This window comes from Syngnathus floridae, chromosome 16 (genome assembly GCF_059516105.1).
Source record: "Syngnathus floridae isolate MCC-2025c chromosome 16, RoL_Sflo_1.0, whole genome shotgun sequence".
In the NCBI taxonomy this organism is placed as follows: Eukaryota; Metazoa; Chordata; class Actinopteri; order Syngnathiformes; family Syngnathidae; genus Syngnathus; species Syngnathus floridae.
This window is the reverse complement of record NC_142428.1, coordinates 757,814-783,371: the sequence shown is the minus strand read 5'-3', so window position 1 is coordinate 783,371 and position 25,558 is coordinate 757,814. Positions and strand designations below refer to the sequence as shown.

At 45.9% G+C, this 25,558-nt stretch overlaps 3 protein-coding genes across 8 annotated transcripts in view; 1 reads left to right on the top strand and 2 right to left on the bottom strand.

The window, feature by feature from the left end:
- Positions 1-1,228: 1,228 nt before the first annotated feature.
- Positions 1,229-4,464, bottom strand: nfkbiab (nuclear factor of kappa light polypeptide gene enhancer in B-cells inhibitor, alpha b). The gene is made up of 6 exons (XM_088400348.1): positions 4,004-4,464; positions 2,916-3,021; positions 2,604-2,814; positions 2,113-2,201; positions 1,771-2,031; positions 1,229-1,691 (listed from the first exon to the last, which is right to left on the bottom strand). Exons 1-6 carry the CDS (start codon positions 4,252-4,254, stop codon positions 1,656-1,658), a joined length of 954 nt encoding a protein of 317 aa, XP_088256474.1. The 5' UTR covers positions 4,255-4,464; the 3' UTR covers positions 1,229-1,655.
- A 1,934-nt stretch (positions 4,465-6,398) lies between these two features.
- On the top strand, positions 6,399-9,074 carry insm2 (insulinoma-associated 2). The gene has a single exon (XM_088400346.1). The coding sequence runs from the start codon at positions 6,504-6,506 to the stop codon at positions 8,160-8,162; it is 1,659 nt and encodes a 552-aa protein (XP_088256472.1). The 5' UTR covers positions 6,399-6,503; the 3' UTR covers positions 8,163-9,074.
- A 41-nt stretch (positions 9,075-9,115) lies between these two features.
- The window catches only part of ralgapa1 (Ral GTPase activating protein catalytic subunit alpha 1), a 34,947-nt gene continuing 18,504 nt past the window's right edge, over positions 9,116-25,558 (bottom strand). For 5 of the 6 annotated variants that reach the window (XM_088400325.1, XM_088400326.1, XM_088400327.1 and 2 more), the window contains 7 exons: positions 24,504-24,575; positions 24,299-24,422; positions 23,907-24,062; positions 22,336-22,494; positions 21,396-21,523; positions 13,230-13,354; positions 9,116-10,670 (listed from right to left, as the gene is read on the bottom strand). In XM_088400325.1, the coding sequence (XP_088256451.1) occupies positions 10,525-10,670; positions 13,230-13,354; positions 21,396-21,523; positions 22,336-22,494; positions 23,907-24,062; positions 24,299-24,422; positions 24,504-24,575 (910 nt within the window). In that variant the 3' untranslated portion in view covers positions 9,116-10,524. Of the gene's footprint in view, positions 10,671-11,075; positions 11,185-13,229; positions 13,355-21,395; positions 21,524-22,335; positions 22,495-23,906; positions 24,063-24,298; positions 24,423-24,503; positions 24,576-25,558 lie in introns of all 6 variants that reach the window. The other variant, XM_088400330.1, reaches the window with a different exon arrangement.

The following is a 25,558-nucleotide window of genomic DNA, read 5'->3' as shown; positions in this document are numbered from 1 at the left end:
AAGAAGTGAAAACATAGAGCGCACAACAGAAAGACTGATGCTAATGCTAAAAAACGAGGGCATCATACACACGCGATATCAGTGTGTCATCTCAAGCTTACCGTTTTACTGTGTCCGTCGTTTCCTTAGATCCACGGAACCGAACCCTCAATAAGACAAAGTCTTTCGGCAAATCCTTCTCTGTACTGACTGATGGAACGCTTGTCCTTGAACAAGCAGGACTTTGTGGGAACTTTGTCCTGAAAAATGCAACGTAACGAGGCGCTTTTTTGAGGTTCTGATGCTGGGGGAAATGAGTTGTGTGGATCAATGCCTCCAACAACGGAACATATGGATCACTCTACTTTGGCATCCTTGAGTTATTTGGACTACAAACGTCTCCTCAAGTATTAAAGATGGCGGATTAGCGAAACCGTTTGGCCGCACCTATTACCTTGTTTGGTAGTCCCGCCCCAAAGGATGTGACGTAATGGATACAAATAAACAGAAAATGGCTCAAATTGAACGGAGTAAAAAAATAAAAATCCCCCAATTAGATTGTAAAAGTACCTCTGCTGCACCTGGAGAGATTGCTCAAACTTTTCTACAGTCCTGGAGACTCAAAGTGCACAAGAAAATGTATTTAAATGCAAAGAAAGTGAATTTTCCATGCTATGTGTCATTTTTACTGGTAAGCTATTTTTCGAACAGGCCCGCAGGTTACTCATGTGGTCATCATGCAGGTGCTGGCGGTCACGATCTTTGTCCAAATGATATCTAAGGCACGTCATCTGTCTTAAAAATGAGCATTTGAATGGAATCTAAAGAGATGACGTGCAGAGCAAGACTAGTACTCAAATTGCTCTCAAGCCTGAAATCACATGAGGTTACTGAAGTGAAACTCTTGAAAGTCCCCTCCCTTATCTTGACTGAAACATCCTGTTGGGCAGATTCCCTTCTATGGTGCACGCGAGGACGGAATGTGATGAACAGCTGAGTGTTCTTGGGAATTTCCTGCCGACAACCCCCCCCAAAAAGACTCCAGATTGACACGGCCTCATCCTGCGCACAAATTTCCCCGACGTGTGACAAGTTCCTCATTCTCATTCAGCAGTGCGTCTTGCTTGCGTGACAGCTTATGCAATGAATCAAGCCTAAAAACTCACAAAGCTCCAAAGTCATTTGACTTGATTGCGTTCCATTGATTTCAAATGGATTGTTTCAGTGTGAGCCACCCACAAACCAAGCCTTTTCTCTGTTAAATACGTATGAGTGTTTTAATTTAAATGGAGTGTCGCTGTCAAACATTTACAATCCGTTCTAGTTTACACAAACACAGCTTCCATAGAAAATACTTCTTTGTATTCACAGCATTTACAATATCATACAAGAGAGCTAGCTGCTTGTGTGGAAAGACGGATGCGTTTGTGAATGATTAGCACGCCGCAAGCTCACGAGGTGCGTTTGCGCGCTGCTGCTGCCGGTCCATTGAGCTGTTTAAGAAGCCCCTAAAGCTAGCTGCCCGTTAGCTTTTTCTGCTCTCTTTGCTGTCCACGGTTTGCGTCACAAGACCTCGGCCACGCCACACCTCTGTGCGGCTTCAGCCAAACCCAAAAGCGAGCGGTGTACACGCCTCGCCGGGTCTTTCCTCCTCATCCTCCTTTGGTCTCCTCCTGCTAATGGCCGTTCCACTTGAAGTCATCGTAAGCCACCTGAAAAACACAACACGTAGTGTTTAGACACGGGGCTCGCCAACATAACTTTGGACCGTGAGCTGCAGTCGACGCGCACCTCCTCGTCCGACTCTCTGTCCTCCTCGTCTTCGCTGTCGTCCGATTCGCTGTCGGGCAGCTCCCTCAAGTCGGGATGGGTCAACGCGCACAGTTCCTTTTTAATGTCGTCGTTGCTGCGACCGTAGGTGAGGTGGAAGGGGGTGTGGCCTCCGAACGTCAAGAGGTTGGGGTCAGCTCCCTTTTTCAGCAACAGCCTGACCAACGACAGATTCTGCTGGTCGACAGCCAGGTGCAGCCCGCCGCGGCCGTTGCGCTGCTCCTACGGGATGAGTGATGTGTTTCAAATTGGAATTCATAAACAAAACAAAACCAAAAAGCACGTTGCATGACTCTGCTGTACCTTGGCGTTAACATCAGCTCCCAGATCCACGAGATTCTCCACCAGCGAAAGGAAACCGTGAAGCGAGGCCAAGTGGAGGCAGTTCTGACCTGTGGAAGACGTCAGACGAGCAGCTTGACAACACAGAACAGAGCAGAGCAGAGCAGAGGCTCTCGTGTCCAAATGATGCTGCCTCAAACATCAAATAGATATTTGACACGAACATGATGCAGGGCTTGGCTTACGAGTTGGAATTTGTTCTCATATCCCAATTTGTGGCTTTGTGTCAAAGTGAAATCTATTAATACATTGATCAAGCAATGTTTTGCAACTCCTGAATTGGGCCACTTGTAAATCAAGTAACCACACTGTAGCTGATGAAGGAAATTGAGTCCAAAGGCCACTCCTACGCAACAGTGACCTTTTATATTAAGCACTCCATATTTTAAAAAACGAAAATGAAGCATTTAAAAACAACAACAACAACAAATGCTACTTTGCTCAAAGCTTACCTTGGTAGTTGTACGCCGCCATCATCGTTTGGAGATGCTCCGGGCGGCAAAACTGCGTGAGGACGCTGAAGCACAGCAGGTTGCCGTGCCGACAGGCTATATGGAGGGGCGTGTCCCCGCTGTCGTCCACCAGCGTGGGATCGCAGCCGTCGGCCACCAGCCGCTGGCACACGTCCGATTGGTTGGTTATGACTGCTAAATGGAGAGGCGTCTGTAGTAGGATGAAGAACGAAGGGAAAAAAAAAAGAGCAAAATGAACATCTTTTCAACGGCTCTGCGCTTCGGGAGCTAAACAAAGTGGAGCTCACGCACCTGTCGCTGGTCATTTTGGATGTTGAGGAAGTCTGTGTTCTTGGACAGCTCGATCATTGTTCTGATGTAGTCTTTTACCTCGTGAATAATAGCCAAGTGGAGAAGCCTGGAGGCAGACAAGGACCGGCTTTTTTTTAACACGCGCAGCCAAAAGTCTTTCAAAAAAAAAGACAATGTGAGAAAACAAAAGTGACAGGTCAGCATCATTAAAGAATGCTGGAATCAGCATCAGATTTGCTGACAAACATGGCAAAATGGCTCTGTGGGGAGATAGCACCCTTTGGGGGGGATCCAAACACTCATTTGTCTGTTGCAATTATATGACTCTGCGTTCTGGATCACGCCTGTTCCGATGTCCTGTTAAATGGCTCAATAATGTGCTCGGTCTGAGCCAAATCCGATTTGGACACTCGCCTAAACATTTGATTGGAGGAGGAATCCGATTTGAATCAGATATGCAGTCCTACTTTGTGGACCCGGATTTGACGCATAGGGAAATACTGGATTCATTGTGATCATGGACTATCATGCGACACTGTAAGGTGATTTTTTTGGTTTGTTGTTTCTTCACTCATTTAATAGGCTCTTAAACGGGACCTAATTGACCTGCGTACTCGGCTGCAACTTCTGCACTCGTGTTTTCCCCTTTGCGATTTCAAGTACTTTCGGAGCACTTCTCGTTTTGACGATAGGCAGCGCGCGCCGCTTGGGATAGTTCGGCGGCGCGCATGGGACTTTCCCAGTCTGACCCGCGGCCATAGTAAATTCCTGCTGATAATGGCCTTTTGTTTACGTGCTGGTCCAAGGCCGCAACTGAACCAAAAGACTTCCAGTGTGGCGCACGAATAGCATCACGTTACTTTAAGAGAGACGAAGGGGAGGGGAAAAGAAAAAAATAAGCATTTTGATGGCAAGTTGGGAAGAAAAGGCTCCCCACAGGAAAGGAGTCGAATTACCTCGCAGGCAGACGGACGGACGGACGGACGGGCGGGCAAGGCCAGCCGATTTGGCGAGCTACGCTAGTTTGATCGATCGAGTGGATTGCGACGTGCACCCCGCAATCGTCATTCACGTCATGTGCAACTTACGTGTCTCCGTCTTCGTTGACTTGTGTTTTCCATTCTTGCATCTCGGCGGCTGCGCAAGCTGCAAGTTGCTTGTTTTGCGATGGCTGGCACTCGAGTTGCAGGCGCCATATCTCTTCTGCTACAGCCTGGTAGTCCTCCTCTTTCAGAGAGTCCACGCCGCTGTCCAGACGTTCGTCCGTCGACGGCTTCCCTTCTTTGGACTCCCGGTTGTAATCCATTTGGTTGGTGACGGTGGTCCTGTGAAGGGCCATGCTCGCTCGCTCGCTCGCTCGCTCGCTTTCTCGCGCTTGCTTGTTGTCAGGTCGGATGTGCGCTCGGTTCGTTCGCTTCCACTGTGTGCAGAGTGTGTGTGTGTGGCTACTGGCTAGACTCTGCAGAGGCGGAGCTAAAAAGGCTAGGTGGGGGATTTCCAGCAAACTGTCACTTAAAATAACATCCCTGGTAACGAGTGGGGATTTCTAGTGAGGCCCGTGCACGCAGTGCCATCACACATTTGCATATGATATTTGCAATTCCGTCAAATGCAGCAGTTTCAATGTGTACAATGATTCCTGGAGCCGAGCCCCACTTCATGTCCCAAAACTAGAAGCAACGTACCTATGTGCGTGCACATCTCTACTCATGCGTACTTCCACTTGGAAACATATTTTAGATTAATGGACACAAAATGACATCCTCTCCATATTTGTATCATCACTGTAATATTTCAGAAGTACCTCTTAAGAACAATTCATCGCATTTAGTCGTAGTCAACAACATTGTCATTCAAAACAGTTGCCAACATGAAAGTGTCATTTGCTTTGCTTTCAACTTTGATCCAGGCAAGATAATGAATGAACAATACTTTGTGTTGTTGGGAATCCCGGGACCTTCTGGACATGAGATGACAAGCACAACAGTGACTGACTGACTGACTGACTCATGAAACGACAACACAAATTGGGCTGAAAGGTCGATGAGCTATTATTTTAATCCACTAGAGGGAGACAAATGACGGAGATTTGTCCAGCTGAGTTGAAACGAGTGTGTGGCTTATTCACTTGTATTCATGTGGTGTCTTTATGGCAACTTAAATGTGTCATCTTAATCATTCATTCTTTTGTTGAAGCAGCAGCTGTTGTGAAATGCTCAATCCTATTGTTGTGTAGAAAACGTATTCATGCACAAGGTGCTGTGCAAAACACAGTGAAAGGCAAACGAATTAAAGACATCAAAAAACTGCTGGATTTTAAAAAAGCAGAAAAATGAAGTCCAAAACTAGAACACAGAGTGCAACTTTGTAAAAGTTAAAACGGCTGTTCTACAAAATATGATGCACTCCATAACAAATTGGGGTCAAAAAAAGGAATCAAACACAACAACAACAAGCAGCAACATGCTTCGTCAGACCCAAAAGTCAAGTCAAGGGAAGCTTTATAGGATCTGAGATTAAAAAATGATTTGGGGGAAAAAAAAATCAGTATAGAGAGGCTATTTTCCCACCTTGTTTGCACAGCCATTTGTATCCCCCACATCCCCGGACGGCCATCATCAGGCCAGGAGCTCCAACACTTGGGGCTTGTTCTCACGCTCATCCCTCTTGATTGATTTCCAGAAGAATGACCCCGCCTCCACTCACCCACTGGCCGAACATCGTGTGTGTGTGTGTGTGTGTTGGGGGGGGATTCTGGCTGGATGAAAGTCCGTCTGATCCCTTATCAGCCAGAACAGTTCCTGCTGGGGGGAGTATGGGTGCGATCATTGCCCAAACACACAGACACGCTCGCAGGGGGCGTATCCAAAACACACACACGCACACACGCACGCACACACACACTGAGGGAAATCCATTCCCAAGCTCTTCCCACCATGCCAATGAAGACACTTGAATGGGAGCGACACCTTCATTAGTAGTCTTCCATCGATATGATCTGAATGTGCAAGTCGTACGGGTGCTGTTACTCACGTCAGCAAGCCACGCAGGGTCCGTGCATAGAGACAGCTTCTAAGTGGAAAAGTAGATTTGAAACAAATATGGTGAGCAAAATGAAAACACCCAAATAATGCTACGATTGATTAAAAACATTTATAATAGGGCCTGGAAAATAAACAGGACAGGAGATTTCATACCTCTGCAAATAAATGCTACAAATAAACGGTCGTGTGCTGTTGCCTATTTATTTCACCTATTAAAACTCTTCCGAGCGTTCATCATTAGAATTAACACAAAATTGGGCCGCCAAATAATCGATAAATGTACAGCGGCTTGAATTTCTTCTTCTCCACGTCCCTGGAGTGGAGTCATGGAGTGGAGCGCGCAAGAGAGAATCAAAAACACGCACCGTGCTCCAATCGCACCTGCACCCACTCCCCCACCGGCCGGCCAGCCCCTCCTTCGTCCTCCCCATCCGAGCCCTACTTGAAAGTGGCTTCAGACAAGAGACCATGCTCTTTCTCGCCTGGTGGTGCCACGAGCATCATCACCACCACCACCACCCCCACCACCATCATCATCGTCAGCATGCCTCGAGGATTCTTGGTGAAGAGGAACCGGCGATGTTCGGCGTCGCATCGAGCGCGAAAAAGCAACAAAGTTGCCAAGTGTGACGATGACAAGAACCACCAGGCAGAAGCTGAGCTGTGCGAGCCCGAACCCGTGAAGGAGAACCACGTGTGGGGGGTCCCGAGTCCCGACGTCGCGCCCCCGCCGGCGACCCGCGAGGACTCCACGGGAGTCACTGAGGTGTGGAACCTGCACGTGGAGTCTGCGCTGGAGGCGGAGTCGGACCGACGCGCGCAGTTGCCGGACTCCGAAGTGGACGTTGTGTCTCCCGTGGGAGACTTCTCGTGCTTCTTCCCACCTCTGCCTCCATTCATTGAAACCCGGAGCTCCAGACCTCTGGCGCCGCACGGCGAGGGAGAAAAGGCGGCGTTGTTTCCAGAGACATGCCCGTCCTCAGCCCCGGAGACTGACTTGCCGTTTTTGGTGAGTTCAACGCCGAGCACGCACTTTTCCCCTTACGGTCCCACGTCGAACGACATGGCACGCCTGTTAATGAACCCCCAGCCGCAGGCGCATTTGGGAAAACGTTCTTTCCCGGAGTCGAACAGAGCCAGAGCCAAAGCCAAAGTGAACCGCAAACTTACCTTCGAGGACGAAGTCACCACATCTCCGGTTTTAGGTCTGCGCATCAAGAAGGAGAGCCCGGAAGGAGCAGGAGCAGGAGCAGGAGCAGGAGCAGGAGGAGGAGCGAGGCGACACCACCGCGACATGTCGTCCGGAAGTCAGCCGTTGGGGGAGTTCATCTGCCAGCTTTGCAAGGAGGAGTACGCCGACCCGCTGTCCCTCGCGCAGCACAAGTGCTCCCGCATCGTGCGCGTCGAGTACCGCTGCCCCGAGTGCGACAAAGTGTTCAGCTGTCCCGCCAACCTCGCTTCGCACCGCCGCTGGCACAAGCCGCGTCCACCGGCGGTCGTCAACCCAGGCCGAGGGCAGACACCAGCAGCGGCGGCGGCGAATAAACTCGACGCGGACGGGAAGGAGAACGAGTTGTCGTGTGGCAATCAGCACCAGGCGCTGCGGGACAGTTCCGCCCCCGACTCCTCTTCAGCTGGCTACCCGCACGATAGCCCCCCTCCGAGCCTGCTTCTGTTCAGCGGAAGCTCGTACGAGCCGCTCGCGTTTGTCCAAGAAGAAGAGGAGGACGCGGAAGTGTTCGATTGTTGCTACTGCGGCAAAAAGTTCCGTCGGCAAGCTTACCTGAAGAAGCACATGGCAGCGCACGAGATGGCAGCCGGGCCGTCGCCGCCCACTCCGAGCCGCCAGGTCGTGTTCGCCTGTCACCTGTGCGGCGCGCGCTTCCCGACGGCCGACATTCGCGACAAGCATCGCGTATGGCACGCAGTGAGAGACGAGCTCCTGGCGAGCGGAGGAGCCCACGGCTTCGCGGCGGAGGGATACGGCGTGCTGGACAAGCGCTGCGAGCAGCAGCAGCAGCAGCAGCAGCATCAGCAGCAGCAGCAGCTGTTCGCCTGCAAACACTGTCCCGCCACCTTCCTCGGCTCTCCGGGCCTGACGAGGCACATGAACAAGTGCCATCCCGGAGACAACATGCACGTCATCATGCACATGGCCGTCAGACACGGAGAAGTCCGACTTTCCTCTTCTACTCACCCGTGACCAGAGGCAACATCAGCGACCGCTACGGACACGGGAGAGGAACGCAGCGGAACGGAACGGGCCAGGTTGTCGGCACTCCGTTAGGCCCGTGACGGACAGTGACAGGAGCTCGAAAAAATACTATTGTATTTCTGCTAGGTGGGAACCCCAATTTGCACCGCAGTCAAAACGCTTTCTATCGTAACCTGTAAGGCAGCATTCAAACTCATATCGACAGCGGGCTAAACATTTGCATAAAAAACACGTCCAGACCAGGTGAATAAAAAAAAAAAAAAAAAAAGAAATACGGCGGTTTACAATTGCTGGTTGCAGTATTTTGCCCCAGTCATGCAGCTAAGCTTACCAATTGAAAATGCTCCGTTAGATACAGTGGCAAAAAAAAAAAAACACACCAAAAAACAAAACAAAACACAAACCCCAGAAGTACAATAACAAACATCAATTGTCAACATAATGTTAATCGAACACTGATGGATACGGCCATATTTTGGGATCCCATCACACGATCAAAAACAAGCAAATAAAATAAAAAGATTCAACGCACGTGCACAAGGACGAGAGGAGCAGTGAACTATCCGCGGTGCTGAAACCGCTGCTAGAATACTATAAATGACACATGCATTACATTTTTCTTACAAAGTAAAACATTTTTTGGGGCACAGTACATGGATGAAATGAATTATCTTATTTGCCATAATTTGCCTTTCATATTAAATGTGCCAATTGACCAATACAATATTTTCATACAGAAATGGAAACCAATAAGTCCTATAGTAAAATCTCTCTATGGGGTATGAAGTGCTGCCGCAAACATTTTTGATGCCCGAGACGTTGTATGTGATTGAATCCAGTGCGTATATATTTAATATGTTTAATGTGACATAAGTGTCAATAAACACTCGTGCTAATTGAGGATCCTGTGTTCTTTTCAAACAATTCTACACACCAGTGAATATTATCAACAGTTTATTCTCAACACATCCATGCTGTTTTTTTTGCTTGTTTACTGTTGTTGTTTACACGTTGACCATAAGATTTTGTGAATAGCTGTTTACTTGATCAATACATGCAGTTATAGTACCGGGTTGGCTGGAATCATGCAGTAGCCTAGTTATAATGCCTGCTACATGAAGAGTGTTTTCAATGGACCAAAACAAGTAGCAAGCTTCTGCAATTTGACCATTTAGAAATCGACTTATTTGTCTTTCATACTTTGAAGTCTAACAAGTTGTACATCATTTTTGACAGACAAACCAACAAAACAAATTGTAACAGCGGCTACAGTCAATGCAGTGAAACAGAAAAAAAGGAAATACCAGCAAAGTTTGTCATCATGTATAATGCCAGCGGAAGAACATTCACTCTTGAAAAGCTTTTGGGAAACACAGCGGTCTATTTCCTGGAAAGTTGCAATACATTTCCAAGCTTCCCAAGCAAGTACTGTGACGCCAAAGATATTTTCAATTTATTTTAAGGCACTTCTATTTTTCTTTGCGATTTGCCAGTGAAGCAGAATTATGGTACTTGAGATGCCAATTTGATAATATTATGCATTCATCGTAGCGTTGGATTTTAATTTCGTTGCCATTTTTCCGAACCAAATTGGAAGAGGAAGCTTTGAAGCCCAATATCTGGTAATATGAATCCACATTTGCTTTTTGCAGCAATTGTCACGTAACAGCACATGACTCCCGTGTTCCAAACTATAGATATTAATTATCTAATGTGTACATTTATACTCAGAGGGGCAAAAAAAAAAAAAAAAATTACGCAATGGTTGTGTTGCGCTGAATGACAAAGTCAACTAAAGCCTTGCCAGGATAAAGGAACAAAATAAGCAACATCTTAAGTGAATGGAGGAAAAATGAGAGTAACAAATATCAGTGCTTGTCCACATTATACAGCAAAATTCAATACAACTTGTAAATATACAGAATGTATTTGTTTTTTGGCTCAAAAGTTTTCTATTGTTGGCAAAGCATTTGTAGGTTGTATTTACAATTTATGAGGCCAAATAGACGTACAGTATAGCTTCATGCAATTTTCCACTGAAATCTTACAATCATACAGTATTTCTCATATCATTCAAGACCTGGTGAAGAAGAAGTCTCCTAACAACCAGTGGAAGAGGAATTTGTGTAACGCTATCACAGTGCGTGTCTTTGTGTACACGCGCACAGTTGTAAAATAAAGTTAGAGTATAATATATATTCCACAAAATACAGTAGCACAGACGGCCTAGAACAAGTTCTTCTTTTTTTTTCTTTTTGAGCGTACGACTCAGTTGCGACACAAGTAGCCATTGCATTTGTTGTATTTTGTTTCAGTTTGAATGGGGTGCAAACGGGATGCCGTACGCACGTCAAGTCTTGTTGGCCGATCCCGAGGAACGTCGAAGCTTCATGGACATGCGCGTCTTGCTAGTTCGAGGAGACATGGGGGAGGCCGAGTCGCTCCCGGCCTCCCCAAGTGCCGGACTTTCTGACCGAAGAATCTCGAGGCAGGAGCCTGCGGGGGAGGAGGTGGAGGTGGCGAGGGCATATGGTGAGGAGGTGGGGTGAAGGTGATGGGGGGATCACAAAATAATTACACTCTGCGCCCCCCCCCCTCCCCCACACATGCCAAGACATCTAACAAGATTTTTTTTCAGGGGTTCGAAAAACACACTAATATAAAACACAAACGTTATTTCTAAGCTGACAGACACACAAGGCACTACAAGTGAAGAGCGACATACGGACAGGTGAAAAGCTTACACCACACTTGATTGCGTCTATGTGCGTGTGTTTGAGACACTGAAAGTTTTATGCCTGCCTTTTATGGAATACGACACTAAAATAAACGAGCACTACTAATCACTAATGACTTCATTGACTTTTTCTGATTATTTCTATGTATTTCTGTCCGCCATACCATTCACAGCTGGCGTGAAGAACCTTCTGCTTCAAACCTTTGCCTTTCACCCTGAGCCGAAAACTATCCTGCGCTTTAGGGACCATGCGACACACAACACTGTGGTCCTCTGGGGTGGGGTGGGGTGGGGTGGAGCAATGCAGAAAAAGGAAGAATATCACAAGACAAAGATGGAGGGATGGAAAACATGAGAGAACAAGGAATGAAAGGAATAAACAAAACACGCAGAGAAACAATGGACAAGAAGGAAGTCAAATGACCACAAATAGCCAAATGGGAAGGAGGAGGAGAGAAAAAAAATAAGGGCAACAGCAAAAGGAGAGAAAGAGGGGGAAAAGGAAGGAAGGAAGGAAGGAAGGAAGGATGGAAGGAGGGAGGGAGGGAAGGAAGGAGGGAGGGAGGGAAGGACGGAAGGAAGAGAAGGAAGAGAAGGACATTAATCAACAGATAGGAAGGCCCAAGGAAAAAAAAAAAAAGGAAAGGCTCAAAATGAAACAAGAAAAATGAAAACATGACAATAAGTAAAACAAGGCAGAAAAGAATCAAGCAGAAATGGACAGACAATAGAAAAAAACTTCCAGGCTGACAAACAAACCATTGAGTGAGGACATGGAATTTATTCTGAACACTACGGCTGATTTCTAACGTTACATTGAAACAGGGAGCTCTGCAAAGCCTGTCTTTTATTTTCATGTGATGTCCATTATATGACTAAAAATAATCACAAGGTTAGCACGCTGTTCAATCAATGCCTCCGTTTTAAAATAAAACCTTTACTTATACTTTTGTGTATACTGTATGTGTGTGGTGGTGGTGGTGGTAGAAAAGCAGAAGGAAGGAGCAGACATGAGGTTAGTTCGGGCAAAGTTCAGTGAGACAAGTCACAGTGTTGGTAGACAGGTTGAAGGATCAAACTTTCTCGGAGTTAAAGAGAAGGAAGGATCTGTCATGTCCACATTAGAGTGTAGTTTGACTTATCATAAACAAGCGTGATGAACACCGCAAGAGCAAGAGGGGGAGCTGCGGGGGCACTGCCCCCCCCCCCCCCCAAATATGGATGGGATTTCTTTCCGCTCGGGCACATATGATGAATTTTTGGAGGACATTTTGGGGTTTGCAAATGTTTTGTTGCTTTGTTTTACACACCCCAAGATACCCCCAAAGGAAAAAAAATCCGAGCTCTGCCAGTGCTGGTGAAGGATGATGTCACTTAACTCTATTACTGTACTATGCTGCAATTGATTGTATTGTGCACCAAACTACATTGAAAATGACAATTCCTTCTGGAAAACGCAACAGGCTTCCAGGCACACATGCAGACCTGCAAGTGGAGGAAAGGCAGAAAAATGCAGTGCAAAGGCATGGGAAGATTTACAAAAACAAAAACAAAAAAAACACAAGGGAGGCTGAAATGTGAAAGGGAAGAACCAATTAGACTGTTGTTCATGTGGCCGGGCTTACCTTTTAGCTATAGGCAAGTGACACAATACGATCTAAAGAATGGGGGGAGGGGGAGGGAGGGAGGGAGGGAGGGAGAAACAAGAAGAAAACAGAAAAAAAAAGAACCAAACCAAAAGATAGAGCACATGAAGATAAGGATGAACACAAATCAACCAAAGGGAGAGAAAAAAGAACAAAAAAAAACAGAACGGGAAGAATGTTTGATCACTGCGTTGTTATACATAGAAGGCCGTTAAAGGGATAGGGATTTATTTCAGAGCACAGGATGGCTGCAAAATGAAATATTCATCCAACCATGTCACCTTGTGCTCTGAAACATCACGTATTTGGGGCTGAACAACGCACACACGCACGCTAGGTCATTGATTTACAAGTCATCCTGCGTGTCATTCAGCCTCAAAGTAAAGTTAGCATTCTTACGATAAGCCACAACAGCTTGGTAGGACAGCACATCTGATGACAACACAATAAAGGCCTGAATAGGATTTGGTTGTTAGCATAGCACATGGAAATAACTGCAAATGGCAATCATTTCATTGCCTATGAATGACAAGATTTGAAATGACATTTAACCAGACTCATCACCGAAGACTAGGAAGAGTAGGCTGCGTCGTCATCATGGGACTCGCTGGTGTGAGAGAGAGCCATGCAAGAAAACAAAAGCACAGTGCGACTGGACTGGGACCATTGTACCTGTGTCTGTAGGCAGATGAGTGCAGGGAGCTGGACTGTAGACGCGAGCAGCGTAATCCTCAAAGGTGGTTGGCTCCTGATGATGCTGCACGATGGTTTCCAAGTATCGGGCTCGTTCCTCGTAGCTGATGTCACACGTCAAGGTCAAATCAAAATAGTAGCCACGCAACACGGTGTGGGTGGCAAATAAAAGAAATGACGACAAATCTGACATGAACGAGCATGGAAATTCTGTATTTGAATGGTTACCATGCATTATGAATCAATGGCGGCTGGGCAAGTGTATAAGAAAATAAAAAATAAAACACGAAATGTAACGAGGATGAAAATAAAAACAATTGTGCCCATCTTCCGTCACTGTAAATGATTTCCAATATGAATCCATACTAGATAGGAGAACACAATGGCGAGCATTCTGAGAGCAATTTATCACTTGTATTACAGCCTTCAGCCACAGCGGTGCAGAGAGTCAGCAGGACTTCAAGTGTCCATATATTAGCCATAACCTCATTGATAGAATGACATTTACGCGCTTGTCCTCAGTCCGAGTCATACATCCAACTCTAATGACATGCGGACAGGGCAAGGCAAGGCAAGGCAAGGCAAGGCAAGGCAAGGCAAGGGAAGGCAAGGCAGGAGCAGCTGCACACACCTCCTCTCCTCTCCTCTCCTCTCCTCTCCTCTCCTCTCCTCTCCTCTCCTCTCCTCTCCTCTCCTCTCCTCTCCTCTCCTCTCCTCTCCTCTCCTCTCCTCTCCTCTCCTCTCCTCTCCTCTCCTCTCCTCTCCCCATAGTATTACCATTTACCTTCCCAGCTCCAATATCAAATGATGAGGGGAAATGTCGCTGCTTGGACCACTAAACATGATGAGATGCATATGTGCAGGCCAATGAATCTTCGGAATGAAATCTGCGTTTGTACCTCTGCATGAGATAGTGAATGGCCGGCCAGCCGGCCAGCCATTTGCAATAGCGCCCATGGGTTTTCCATTGGCTTAGATGGACGCTCTAAGGGCCTCAAAAGGAGAGGGATTCGGGTCTAATCGTAACTGATCCAGTTAGAGACAATCATCTGAACAATAACACGGCTCCGTCAAAGTGGAGAGACAGACAGCGCTGAGGGGGAGGGAGGCAGGCAGGCAGGCAGGCAGGCAGGCAGAACGACAAAGAGCTTGGCGATGGAGACCAAAAGTAGTAGGCAGAGATTCCACTGCCATTTAGCAGGAACGTTAAAAAAAAAAAAACAGTAGTACAGGTAACGGACAAAAACCTCACAGAAGAGAATTCAAATAAAAGTGAAAATGCAACACGAGATTTTGTTGCGTTGTGTGAAAGGCACCTCGAGTTCAAATGCGCCACTCTTTAAAACAAAGTTATTCAGGAAAGCTAGAGGTGCAAAAAAGTCTGAGATGTGAACATTTGGAGGTGGAGACAAAGAAGTGAAAATCCATAGGTAGGCATGGAGAAGGAGAAGTGAGAACAATGTGACGTGTGTGAGAGCAAAGGGGAGAGCAAAGAGCAGCACTTTTTCAAAAGATGCATCTCACCTGCCTTTTCCTGTTTCCTGCATCACACTTCAATGTGTGTGCACGCAGGGGAGAAAAGTGTCAATGCAAAGCATAACAACACAACACAACATGAGAGCTCGTGTGTGTCGTCGATCACGTGCACCCACCAGCTTCACTTGAGGAATGTTTTGCTCAAAGATAAGACTCACTTTTCATTGACTGTATTCAGCGAACAAAATTCAGTTGATTATTGGCCTTATAGTTTGCCATGGTGTAGTTCTGCGCAACATCACACTGTGAGCTGATTCCAATATTTTCACACCATGCAACAAGTGCTGCAAAAAATGAGATCCATATATGTTGCGCAGACTTTTTCTGTTGTTGTCCACTATCTGCCCAGCATGAGGTTGGTTCTATCTATCTGTGGCCCTAAGTTGCTGTGCTCAAACAGCAGCTCCCTCCTCTCACTGAGGAGACAGTTGGACACAATCTTAGGAGAAAGTGAAAAAAACAACAACCTTAGCTGTCATATTGTGAATCAGAAAGAATCACGGCACGACACTATGTTACCGTTGGGTTCAGCGCTTCTATTTGGGGATTTTTTGGGGGGGGTCCTACGACAAAGTTAAATCAATCAATGGGAATTTTCTCATCACAATGTGGATTACTCATTGCAGAAGTCAACCTTATGGTTTCCACCCTGGACAAAGCTTCTGCTGGAATTGCAAAGTAGTTTTGCATAAACAAAATAAACCAGCTAACGACTACAAACAGTTCATTATCCAGGAGAAAAAAAAAAAAAGATAGGATCATTTAAACAACTAATAAAAAAATAAAGCGTCATTGAATTTGAGAAGGCCCCTTTTAGTCATTAGTGGAAAAATATCATTTCCTAGACAAGACAGAAAGGCGGTAAAATGATGGGAGAGAAAGAAAGAACGGACGGACGGACGTGGAGCAAAGAAAGGCAGAGTGAGGCAGATAAAATGCCTCCTTTGTGTCCAATCAGAAAGTCATTTTCGACGCTGAGCTTTCTGTGAGTGACAGTTCCGTGTCTGCCCATTTGAGCCCTTTTCTTTCCTTCTCTCTCCTGCGGCGGCGGCGGCGGCGGCGCCTCATTGTGGCCGTGCTCGGTCGGCTCCTCTGATCACTTGCCACGGACCAAAGCGAGGCCTTGTTAGCGCATTACAAGCTGGACCCGCCGCTGAAAGAAAGGTGTTGTACGTTCGTACGTACGCATGTGTGCGCGTGCATGTGTGTATACATTCAGGCCATTTAATTGTGATGATTTTCCCACCTTTTTTCACAATGTGAAATCTGTGACTATTTTCTTTTCCATCCGTGTCATTTTTTTCATTCAGGTGCAAGTTATGCGAGCTACTCAAATCTTCAGTCGGGCTGGAGTGAGTGAGTGAGTGAGTGAGTGAGTGAGTGAGTGAGTGAGTGAGTGAGTGAGTGAGTGAGTGAGTGAGTGAGTGAGTGAGTGAGTGAGTGGAATGCCAATAAAGTAAGTAAAAGCAGCTGACTATCTGTGTCATGTATGGCCATTGTGCAAACAGGCTGCAAAGTGCTTTATTGACAACGGCTCGGAGACTGCTCGGCGCACATCGATAGTCTTTGACACTTCTCCGGTATTCAAGCCAAGCCCAGCAAATCATGTGGAAAATGACTTGTTACGTGAACTGCTCTGTCCAAAAAAATAAAACCAGTTTGTAATTGTTGCAGGAGAAGCTCCAAAAGCGACAGCCCCTTAAGCGATTAAGAGCAAGGCGCGGGCTCGCATAGAGGTTCAACTGCTCCCGTGTTTCTGCCTGCCTGCCTGCCTGCCTGCCTTTATCTGGCTGGGCATCTCACCCACGGCCACGGCCGCCACCACCACCATGATATCTGTCCTCTCCACCCAAGGCATTGGAACAGACAACAGAGAGAAGCACATCAGAGGGATAATACAATTGGAACAGCTTTACAGCGTGTAATGATAACCCTATGTGTTCATGCGTGTGTGTGTGTGTGTGTGTCCATGCCCAAAGGAACACGCTAATAGCTTTATATCTTTCTGTGATAGCAATGATATGGAGGGCCTTGTGATTTCATTACAAGTGCGTGTGTGTGTCCGCACACAACGGAGATGGTGTGGCCTATTGCACGACTCGCATTGAGGGGAGATGCGCACTCACATCCGCTCCAATATTTCTCCCAATTAAGCTGCTCTTTAACTCAATACAGAAGCCGAGGCCATGGAGGGGAAAAAAAAAGTGATACATTCATTACTCTTTGTCGCGTGCACACATGTTCTTATCAACATCTCCACCACAGAGCAACCGCAAACTGTATTTCATACGCACACAGACACACACACACAGAGTATGGGTGTTGGTGAACATTACACAGAGCATGACAATAATTGTCTAATTAAGGAGATAGATCTAATTCTTTGCTGCAGGCTCCAACAGCATTTGCCGCACGCACGCACGCACGCACGCACACACGCACGTACTACGCCAACACAATCTTGTTGCACAAAGATGAATATTTACTCCGATGAATGACATTTGATTTATTTGTCCAGAGTGGGGGACGGAGGCTTCGGCTGCCCTGCCCTGCCCTGGCCTGCCCCTCGCTTCCATTCTACACGCTTTCTGTCAAATGCAGCTATTTTTTTTTTTTTTGGTAGGTTCAGAAGGGTTAGCTTGGCATTAAACCTTGGACAATTGTGACAAAACTAAAAATAAAGACTAATTTGACTCCCGCCTTAGCATGAGCACCACCTGTTGATGGAGATGAACTTCTATGAGTTGTATTTCCAATTCCAAACAAAATATATTGAGCCGCTTGAACTGATGATGTTCCAACATAACAATTAGTGCACTTCCTTTGAGGCCACCTTGTCATATGAAAAGACGGGCACAAAATATCCTTTTCTTTTTTTATTGCCGCAGATGAGGCTGTTTATGTCTCAGAGGGAGGTCTGCTGTTGCTGATGGCTTGAACTCATGGCTCTGCACTCGCAGCTCATTGGTACAACATGTGCATGGGCACAGTCATTTTGGGAATTAGGATCAAAAGACAGGATGGAACACAAGTCAGACATTAACCTTACTTTTTACTGTTGCCTCTGATCTATCCCTCAGGTCACGCTTCCTACCATAGCCATGTGTTTTTGACATACACAGACGGTGACATACACCGTTTACACTCTATACTACTGTATGTCCTGAACAAATAATGACTACATCATCATCATCATAATAATAATAAATATCATTGCATGTGTGAAAAGCCATTCTTCTAGCGACTGCTGTCTTGGACTGAGATTATTTTCATATAGACCTAGACATGGTAAGACCTAGACAAGAACCAAGACCACCAAGAATATCATTTTCAATTGGCTCAACTATGGTGAGGAGCCTTTTGGACCTCGCATGACCCGATTTCAGCATCCGCACCAACAAAGTGTCTTCAATTTGTGAGGTTGCGCCCTCACCTTTCTACCATTGTGAGGGACGCACTCTTCTTGTCTGTCACACGCTGCAGATTGTAGTCTCACTGGGACAATGGGCTCAATTGAGGGAGCTGGCAGACACAAGGCAGGCAGTCCGCTAGCGTTTGGCTGCTCTTGGTGTGAGTGCGTGCGTGTCTGTGTGTGTGTGTCTGTGTGCGTGTGTGTGGGGGGATAATAGCACGACATGCCCAAAGCTGCCATCATTTCACTGGGAACACAGTGTGACAGAGAGGGAACAGCGGTGACACATACATCCAGCCACACACAAACAAGTGTGCTATCACACTGAGCCATATGCTGACCCCAGCCACATTACAGCTAGCCCTGCCAATCAACAACTACATGCACACCACACACGTCGACGCACACACATCCTCATTCACACAATAGAACTAATCCTGAAAGCGTAAAGCGGCTACCCATAAACATTTAACATTGGATGGATGGCATACGTTTGGATATTCGGCCATGCAAATATACTCTTGCGAAAATGGGCCGTGTGTGTGTGCGTGCGCGCGTGTGTGTAGCGGCTTAGCATCCCTCCAGCATTGTTCCCCCAGATGCACAATCATCTCAGAGCAGATGGAGGACAACCACAGCTTGCTCTTTAACCCACACTCCAAACAGTTATCACGTGCAAATAAATATTCACTGTGGAAGATCGTGGGGCCGCCTTTCCAGTTGTCGGCGGGCATATTTATCCCACGTGTCGGGCAGCGGTGTCAAATGCGAGGCCCGGATCCGGCCTGACATCATTTTACGCGGACCTTGAAGGTAAATCTAGTGCCTCGACATTTCGATACTGCAAATTGTTACTTTTTTACCAATCACACTTTTCAAATAAATGTAATATATTTATTTGAACCATTTAGAGAAGGAAGGCCCTGGCCCCAAAATCTTGAAACAACGGCGTTGGTTTGATCTATCGGCACAATCTTGTTCTCTCTTAAAAAGCGCGCCTTGAAAATGAATTTTTAATCCCATCCGACAGTGTTCTTTCCCGTAGATCAATCTTTGGTATGTATAATTAGCTCAACTAATCAGAGGGCTAAACATAGCAGAATATTTAGCTGAACTAATAATAATGAATAAGAAACCTCTACAATTTGGTGTTGGCAAGTTGGAAAGGTTCAGATGGGGTTTAGGACAACAGAAAAGGCGCCACACTGAGATAGTTGTACTTAAACACAGCTGCCCTACAAACTTGGCCTTGTGTTTGTTTGTGTGTGTGTGTGTGTGTTTGTTTGGATGGTTGTGGTCATGGTGAATGAATGATCAGAAGAGTTGGAAGGCAGATGGACTGCCCTCAGGGCCAAAGGACAGAATGCGAGACACAGACAAGGGGGTGAGGGGGTGGGGGGGCAAGGGAGTAAAGCAGTGACACGTTGCGCCCTGCCAATATTCTTCACTCCCCTCCGCTATTTGCTTGTATGGCAGGCAGGCAGGCAGGCAATGTGCTCTTCCATCCCTTATGTCGCAATACAACACAATTGCACTCAGCAGAGAGAAAAGCAACAGCAAGGACTCACAACCTCAGTGCCATGCTGCATCCTTCACCGGTTTGATGATACAAAGCTACGTACGTGGAGGCTGCGCCAATGTAAAGGCTTCTTCAAGCGTGCCCTTCGTTTCAGGCTACAATGCAACAAAGCTACTAATCAAATCTTGTATTTGATGTATACACTGTTCCCTCATTCATGGCAAGGGCTACCATAGATGCTTCTGCTTATTTGGAAACAAATAAGACAGTTTGTCCAATTTTGTTTCTTGGCCGGAACTGACTCATTGAAGAACTTGCATTCATTTATTCAATAAATTGTACAAAGATCAAGCTCATTCAGTGAATGGAAGAGGAACAAACTATTGAATAAGATAAGAAGGAGAAAGCAGAAATGACAAAACATTTCCAATTCCACGGCAACAACGTGCATGACGATCATGACGTCAGAGTTCCATTGAACTTTGGAAAATCAATGTTCAGAGTTCAAGCGATCTTTTGAAAATCAATCATCATCCATATTGGTTCAAAGAAGAAGTCCAAATGGATTTGAGCGCCAAGCTCATCTTTGGGTCTGGATGGACATGAGTGGCCACTTCCAAAAAGCTCCCTGCATTTATCCTCTTGGAATAAGAAATAACGATGAAGCGGGCAGGAAAAGATGAGAAGATGAAACACGCAGAGGTGTCCAGGCAGAGGGAGAAAAGGCAAGAAAGAAGTGACAGATGTGGAGACAGTGAGGACCAAAGACCTGCGCGCGTGTGTGTGTGTGTGTGTGTGCAGTTGAGAAAGTGAGAGTCAATAATGAGTGATTACTGTAATTCAGGCTGTCAGAGGCATCGACCTGCTGCTGTCACCGATCAATACTCACCGGGACACCGGCAGACACACAAACATCTCCAGAGCGCCGTACATATCGCTTGTGACAGACATGACATGGCTTACGCATGCTCGGTGGGCGGTATGGATAGAAGGAAAGCCATGTCTGTCACCCTTACGCAATCTCAACAAAGACAGCCAGAAGAAAGAAGCTACATGGACAAGGTGGACTTGTTTCATCTTCATTCAAAAACAGGTCATTATTTCAATGACATCAATTAGGATTCAGTAACGTGTCAGAAAATACGCAACAATTCTCATGATTGTTTCCCAAATTTGAAATTAAAAAAGGGATCTGAACAACCCAAAAGGTTTCATATTTCTTAGCGCTTGACCCTCAAAACACAAAATGTGCCACATTCTCGGAGGGAAACAAGCATTTTTGACAAGAGTCTATGACTGTCTATCTGTCTGTCAGTCTGTCTGTCTACAAGCAGCATGAGTGCGAACTGCCTTATTTTCAAAGCGAAGGAGAGAAAGAGTCAATCGATAGCAATTGATGAAAGTGCCATCGCTTACGATCATACAGACAGGCTGCACGCACGCACGCACGCACGCACGCACGCACGCACGCACGCACGCACGCACACACGTATTTCCGCAATTTTCCGCACGTTCAACTAAAGGGACAAGCCGGGTTATTTCTTGCTCAACTTACTTCACTCTTTGCAAGAGCCTTTGTGGCAGCCTCCATTTTCACCCAGCCTCTTTCGGTGCTAAACATTTGTCGACTTACATTTCAAGGTCCGTTTCTTTCTTCCAAGGTTTTTTCAAAGGATACAAGTTCTGGTAGAGAGGAATGAGCGATTTCAGCGCCCGACTGGCATTGATAGCCGTGGCTCGGACCACCGTTGGCAAAATCTTCATGTCCACAATGGCGCCGTCAAACAGTGGACCAAAAAATGGGACCTGCGGTGACAAATTGTGTTGGGACTCATTCAATAGACAGAAGCCATTCCAGTTTATTGCTATAACATGAATAATAAGTTAATCAACAGTGAATTGAGCTTTGTCAAAGAATCCTCTCTGACAGTCCTGACACATAATGTTGTTACAGTTTGGAGGAAGTTGTTTTTATGATGTACTATTATCTGATTGAGGCTGCTTCTTTTCAGATTCAATTTGATATTCTGCTTAAGGAATCCACCCAAGAGAAAATATATATACGTATATATATATATTTTTTTACATTTTATTCAATTTTAAGAGCAGGGCTCCAGCCCATTTGCTCCATGACGGAATACAGTGCTTTCAGGGCAACAATGCAGAAAAGATCTCATCTAACTTGCTTTCAGACTCACCATAATTCAATATTTGACTTGAAGGATGAATGAAACAGAAGATGTTTATGTTATTAGTGCTGTGGTATCTACAGTATGTCATACAGGGAAGAGAAGGGAAAAAAAAAAACCCGCTTTTATTGTGTTAAGTCTCGTTTTCGCTATCAGTGCCGCGATATTAATGTCTGTGCTTTCTTTCTTCTGAAACACAAAGCAGAGCAGCATCTCCCTCCCCGAATTGTCGGACCATCTGGATGCGGATGCGTGCGTGTCATCGGATACGTCCGTGTGTCAAAGGTGTCAATTCAAATCCTATGATTTAACATCATTCAGTGTGTCTAGCTACATTGAAAAGTAATACAAGATATGCATTTCAGAAGCGATTCATACAGTACAGTACAATTGCCACTATCATTGACAAAGTAAAGAAACGGCCAATACCTCCGGTTTTTTGAGGATATGGATGGAATACATGTGGTTTTTCATGGGGTAAATGACGATGAGCACGTCACCAAACTCTGTCGGGATGATTCCTCGCCGATAGTCTCTGGAATGCTCCGACCAAACAATGTGGACTTCGTCGTTGCCCAGGTGTCTCAGCTGTCAAGACGGGAAGATGAATAAAAAAAGATGAATACCGCTCTGCAATATGAACAAAACGCATGACGCGGTTACTTTCGGAGAGACAAGCTATTCAGTGCCAAGCGTATATGAAAGCGGATCCATCATACAGCCAAGGTTTTAGATTCCTTGTAAGTGTGTATGTTGTTTGGCCCTGAGGGTGATTGAGTGAATGTGCGATGAAGGAGAGTGGACAAGAAGATGGAGTATGGACAGAAAAACAGGGCCTAATCTGCAGACTGGCTGGCAGATTGTGTGTATGAGGGGATTCACAAACACAACCTCAATGTCAGATAAAGCAAGCACCCTATTGTACTTTAACCATGCGTCCATTTCTTTTTTTATTATGCTTGCCCTCAATAGGGTCACAGCTGAGCTGCTGGACCCTCTCAAAAGTGAGTGCGTGCGTGTGTGTGCACGTCTATGAGTATGTCTGTTTGGTGGGGCCATCAGCCATCAGCTGATCAGGGAAATGGATGGTACAGCACCAGGCTGCAGTAATCCAATCAGAAGCCCGCAGCGACATGATAGGCCGACAAGCAGGAAGTTTGATCTGATTAAAGGGACATTACGGCCATGTGCAGAGTGCCCGCTGCCTGGGGGTTGACAGGTGCGCACGCAAACACGTACACCATCTCAAACACAAAACCTGGCTGCTGTGACGTTAATTCAACACCATACGCAAATGCAGATGTAATTGCAATGAATAATTGTTTGAAAATTGGCTGGAGTGGCAACCAGTTCAGGGCGGACCCAAAGACGGTTGGGCTGGGCTGGGCTGGGCTGGGCTGGGCTCCGGCCGGCGTGCCTGCAACCCTCGTGAAGATGGCCTTGGGCTCTTCACAAAATGGATGGAGTTTGAGAAAACAAATGACACCAACGGGTCTGAGTGCATGTTTGCAAATGACCCACTCTCATTTGAACACAAGATGAGTTACATTGGTAGCGCTTGAATATGATTGAATTGAAATGAATTCATGAAGAATTTAAGAAGAGGGCAAATATTTTTATGACATTGAACAATTTTACATTTCACCATATTATGGTCGCCTGGGCAGCACAAAATATGTATATGTGAACAAAGGTGCTCAGTTCCTCTATTGTGGGGAAAGTGCGTCACTGGATGCCGTTTAAAAAAAAAAAAAAAATCAATAAAAGTCTGAAATGGTGAAAAACAGTTTATCTCTAATTGACTACTAGTCGAGCTGCAAACATGTATAGTGAGTGTATTGAGAATCACATCTGTGAATTTATTTTATGGAGTCTTTCATGCCATCGAGCTCTGTCTGCAGACGACACATTGATTGGGTTGCTTTCTTTGGTTTCATGTCTTAATGGAAGCAAATTCCAATCACTTGAACTCTCATGAATGACGAGTAAAAGTTGCTTACCTTCTTTGTGAGATTGTGGTCCTGGTCATGAGGCATTCGAGTTGAGACATGGTAAATGACCTCTGTTGTAGACGTGGCATAATAAGGTGTGGTCTGCCCTGTGCTGCAGTTCCTCTGGAGTCCTCCCATGAAACCACAGTGAGTGCTGAGGTCCACCTAAGGAAGCCATATGGACATAGCACCCGCTTTACAAATTGTCAAGGTTCAACATCCAACTACAGCCAGAGATACACAAGTGGCAATGAAAGGGAAAACACACATTTCAGATGTACTACGTACACTCACTTTAGGTTCTTCATTTGTTGCTGCTAGTATATTTGGTGCTCAAGTGGATGCTGGAGTTTTAAGTGAGGATTATTGATTGGAAATAGAGACGGAGCAATTTCTCATACCTCCCAACCCAGTCCAGAGACAAAGTCTTCATATGCCTGGCTTCCTGCAGTGTTGGTGAGTATGGAGTGTTTGTCTTCTTGTCCTTCAGCGACGTAAAAAACGGCGATTTTATGCGTCTCCCGACTACAAAACGACAAAAGAGGAGAAACGTATTAAATGGGGGGGGGGGAAGGAGATTGCACAGAAAGGTGCCGGTTATCTCACCACTGCCGTGAGTCCAGGTTCTTCAGCTCTCTCAATAGTTTCTCATTCTTCCGCAAAAGATGAAAGTTACTCCTGAGAAAAGAACAAAAACACTTAGTCAAAGGAAAAAGCTGTCGGCCTGGCAACTCGGCTCAAAATGTGTCACACTGCTGGAGTTGACTGGAGGCTTGTTAGTGATTAACCAAGAAAATTCAATTGATCTTATCGACAGCATTCGCCAAAACATTGTAGTCTGAAAAATCCAAACAAGCAGAAATGTGCAAAAATGATACTACCAATAGCAAAACAACTTCTCCTAGTTGGAGAAGTTCTTAGCCAACGACAGTATTGCATGACCCCAACTTTCAGGGTGAAAATATACAAAGACAGAGACTCTATTTTTATTCAAGACAAAAGCCTATTCATGTAACCTGATGGACTCAGGGATCATTTCAAATGTCCTGAGAGGATCTGCCTGCCTGCGTGGCTGCCTGCCTGCCTGCCGCCAATTTCAGCAGCACTGATCTCAAACCAGGACTGAAGCAGATGACGCTTGAAATGGACTCATAATGACACATCATTCATTTCTCTTTGAGAATGAGTAAGAAAAAAAACCACAAGAGAAAGCAAAGAGGCGGCAATTTGCTCTTTATTAAACTGATATGCGGTAATGGCCTCATTCTCTGCTCTCAAAGACTCCATTTACACTTTGGATTATTGAGTAAAAGAGACCAGACAAGACTGACAGGCTCTCACCATAGGCCAGTAATAATATATCTGAAGCAACATTTATTTATTTACAGTCTATCATTTGTTGTGACGAACATCTTCCATATTCTAGCTTAATTCGGTTCCCCCCCCCTTACACTTGTGCTTGGTGCATCCTGTTTTCAGGTTTGCTTTCCACCCTTACGATTCTCAGCCTCAAGCACCACCTTTTATTCCACCCCCAGATGGGTTGATTTCGATCAATGGCCTCCTAGGCTCATTACAACACTCCTACCCGCACGCACGCACGCACGCGCATGCATGCACAAACACATGCACACGCACGCACACACTGCGCGTTAAGAAGT

What these genes read in the sequence shown, in the direction of transcription:
- nfkbiab (XM_088400348.1), bottom strand. Translation starts at nt 4,254, where the DNA reads ATGGCCCTTCACAGGACCACCGTCACCAACCAAATGGATTACAACCGG. An exon ending in TCCAAAATGACCAGCGACAG is followed by an intron (nt 2,815 to 2,915) that starts GTGCGTGAGCTC and finishes ATCCTACTACAG; the next exon opens with ACGCCTCTCCATTTAGCAGT. An exon ending in GGCGGCGTACAACTACCAAG is followed by an intron (nt 2,202 to 2,603) that starts GTAAGCTTTGAG and finishes CGTCTTCCACAG; the next exon opens with GTCAGAACTGCCTCCACTTG.
- insm2 (XM_088400346.1), top strand. Translation starts at nt 6,504, where the DNA reads ATGCCTCGAGGATTCTTGGTGAAGAGGAACCGGCGATGTTCGGCGTCG.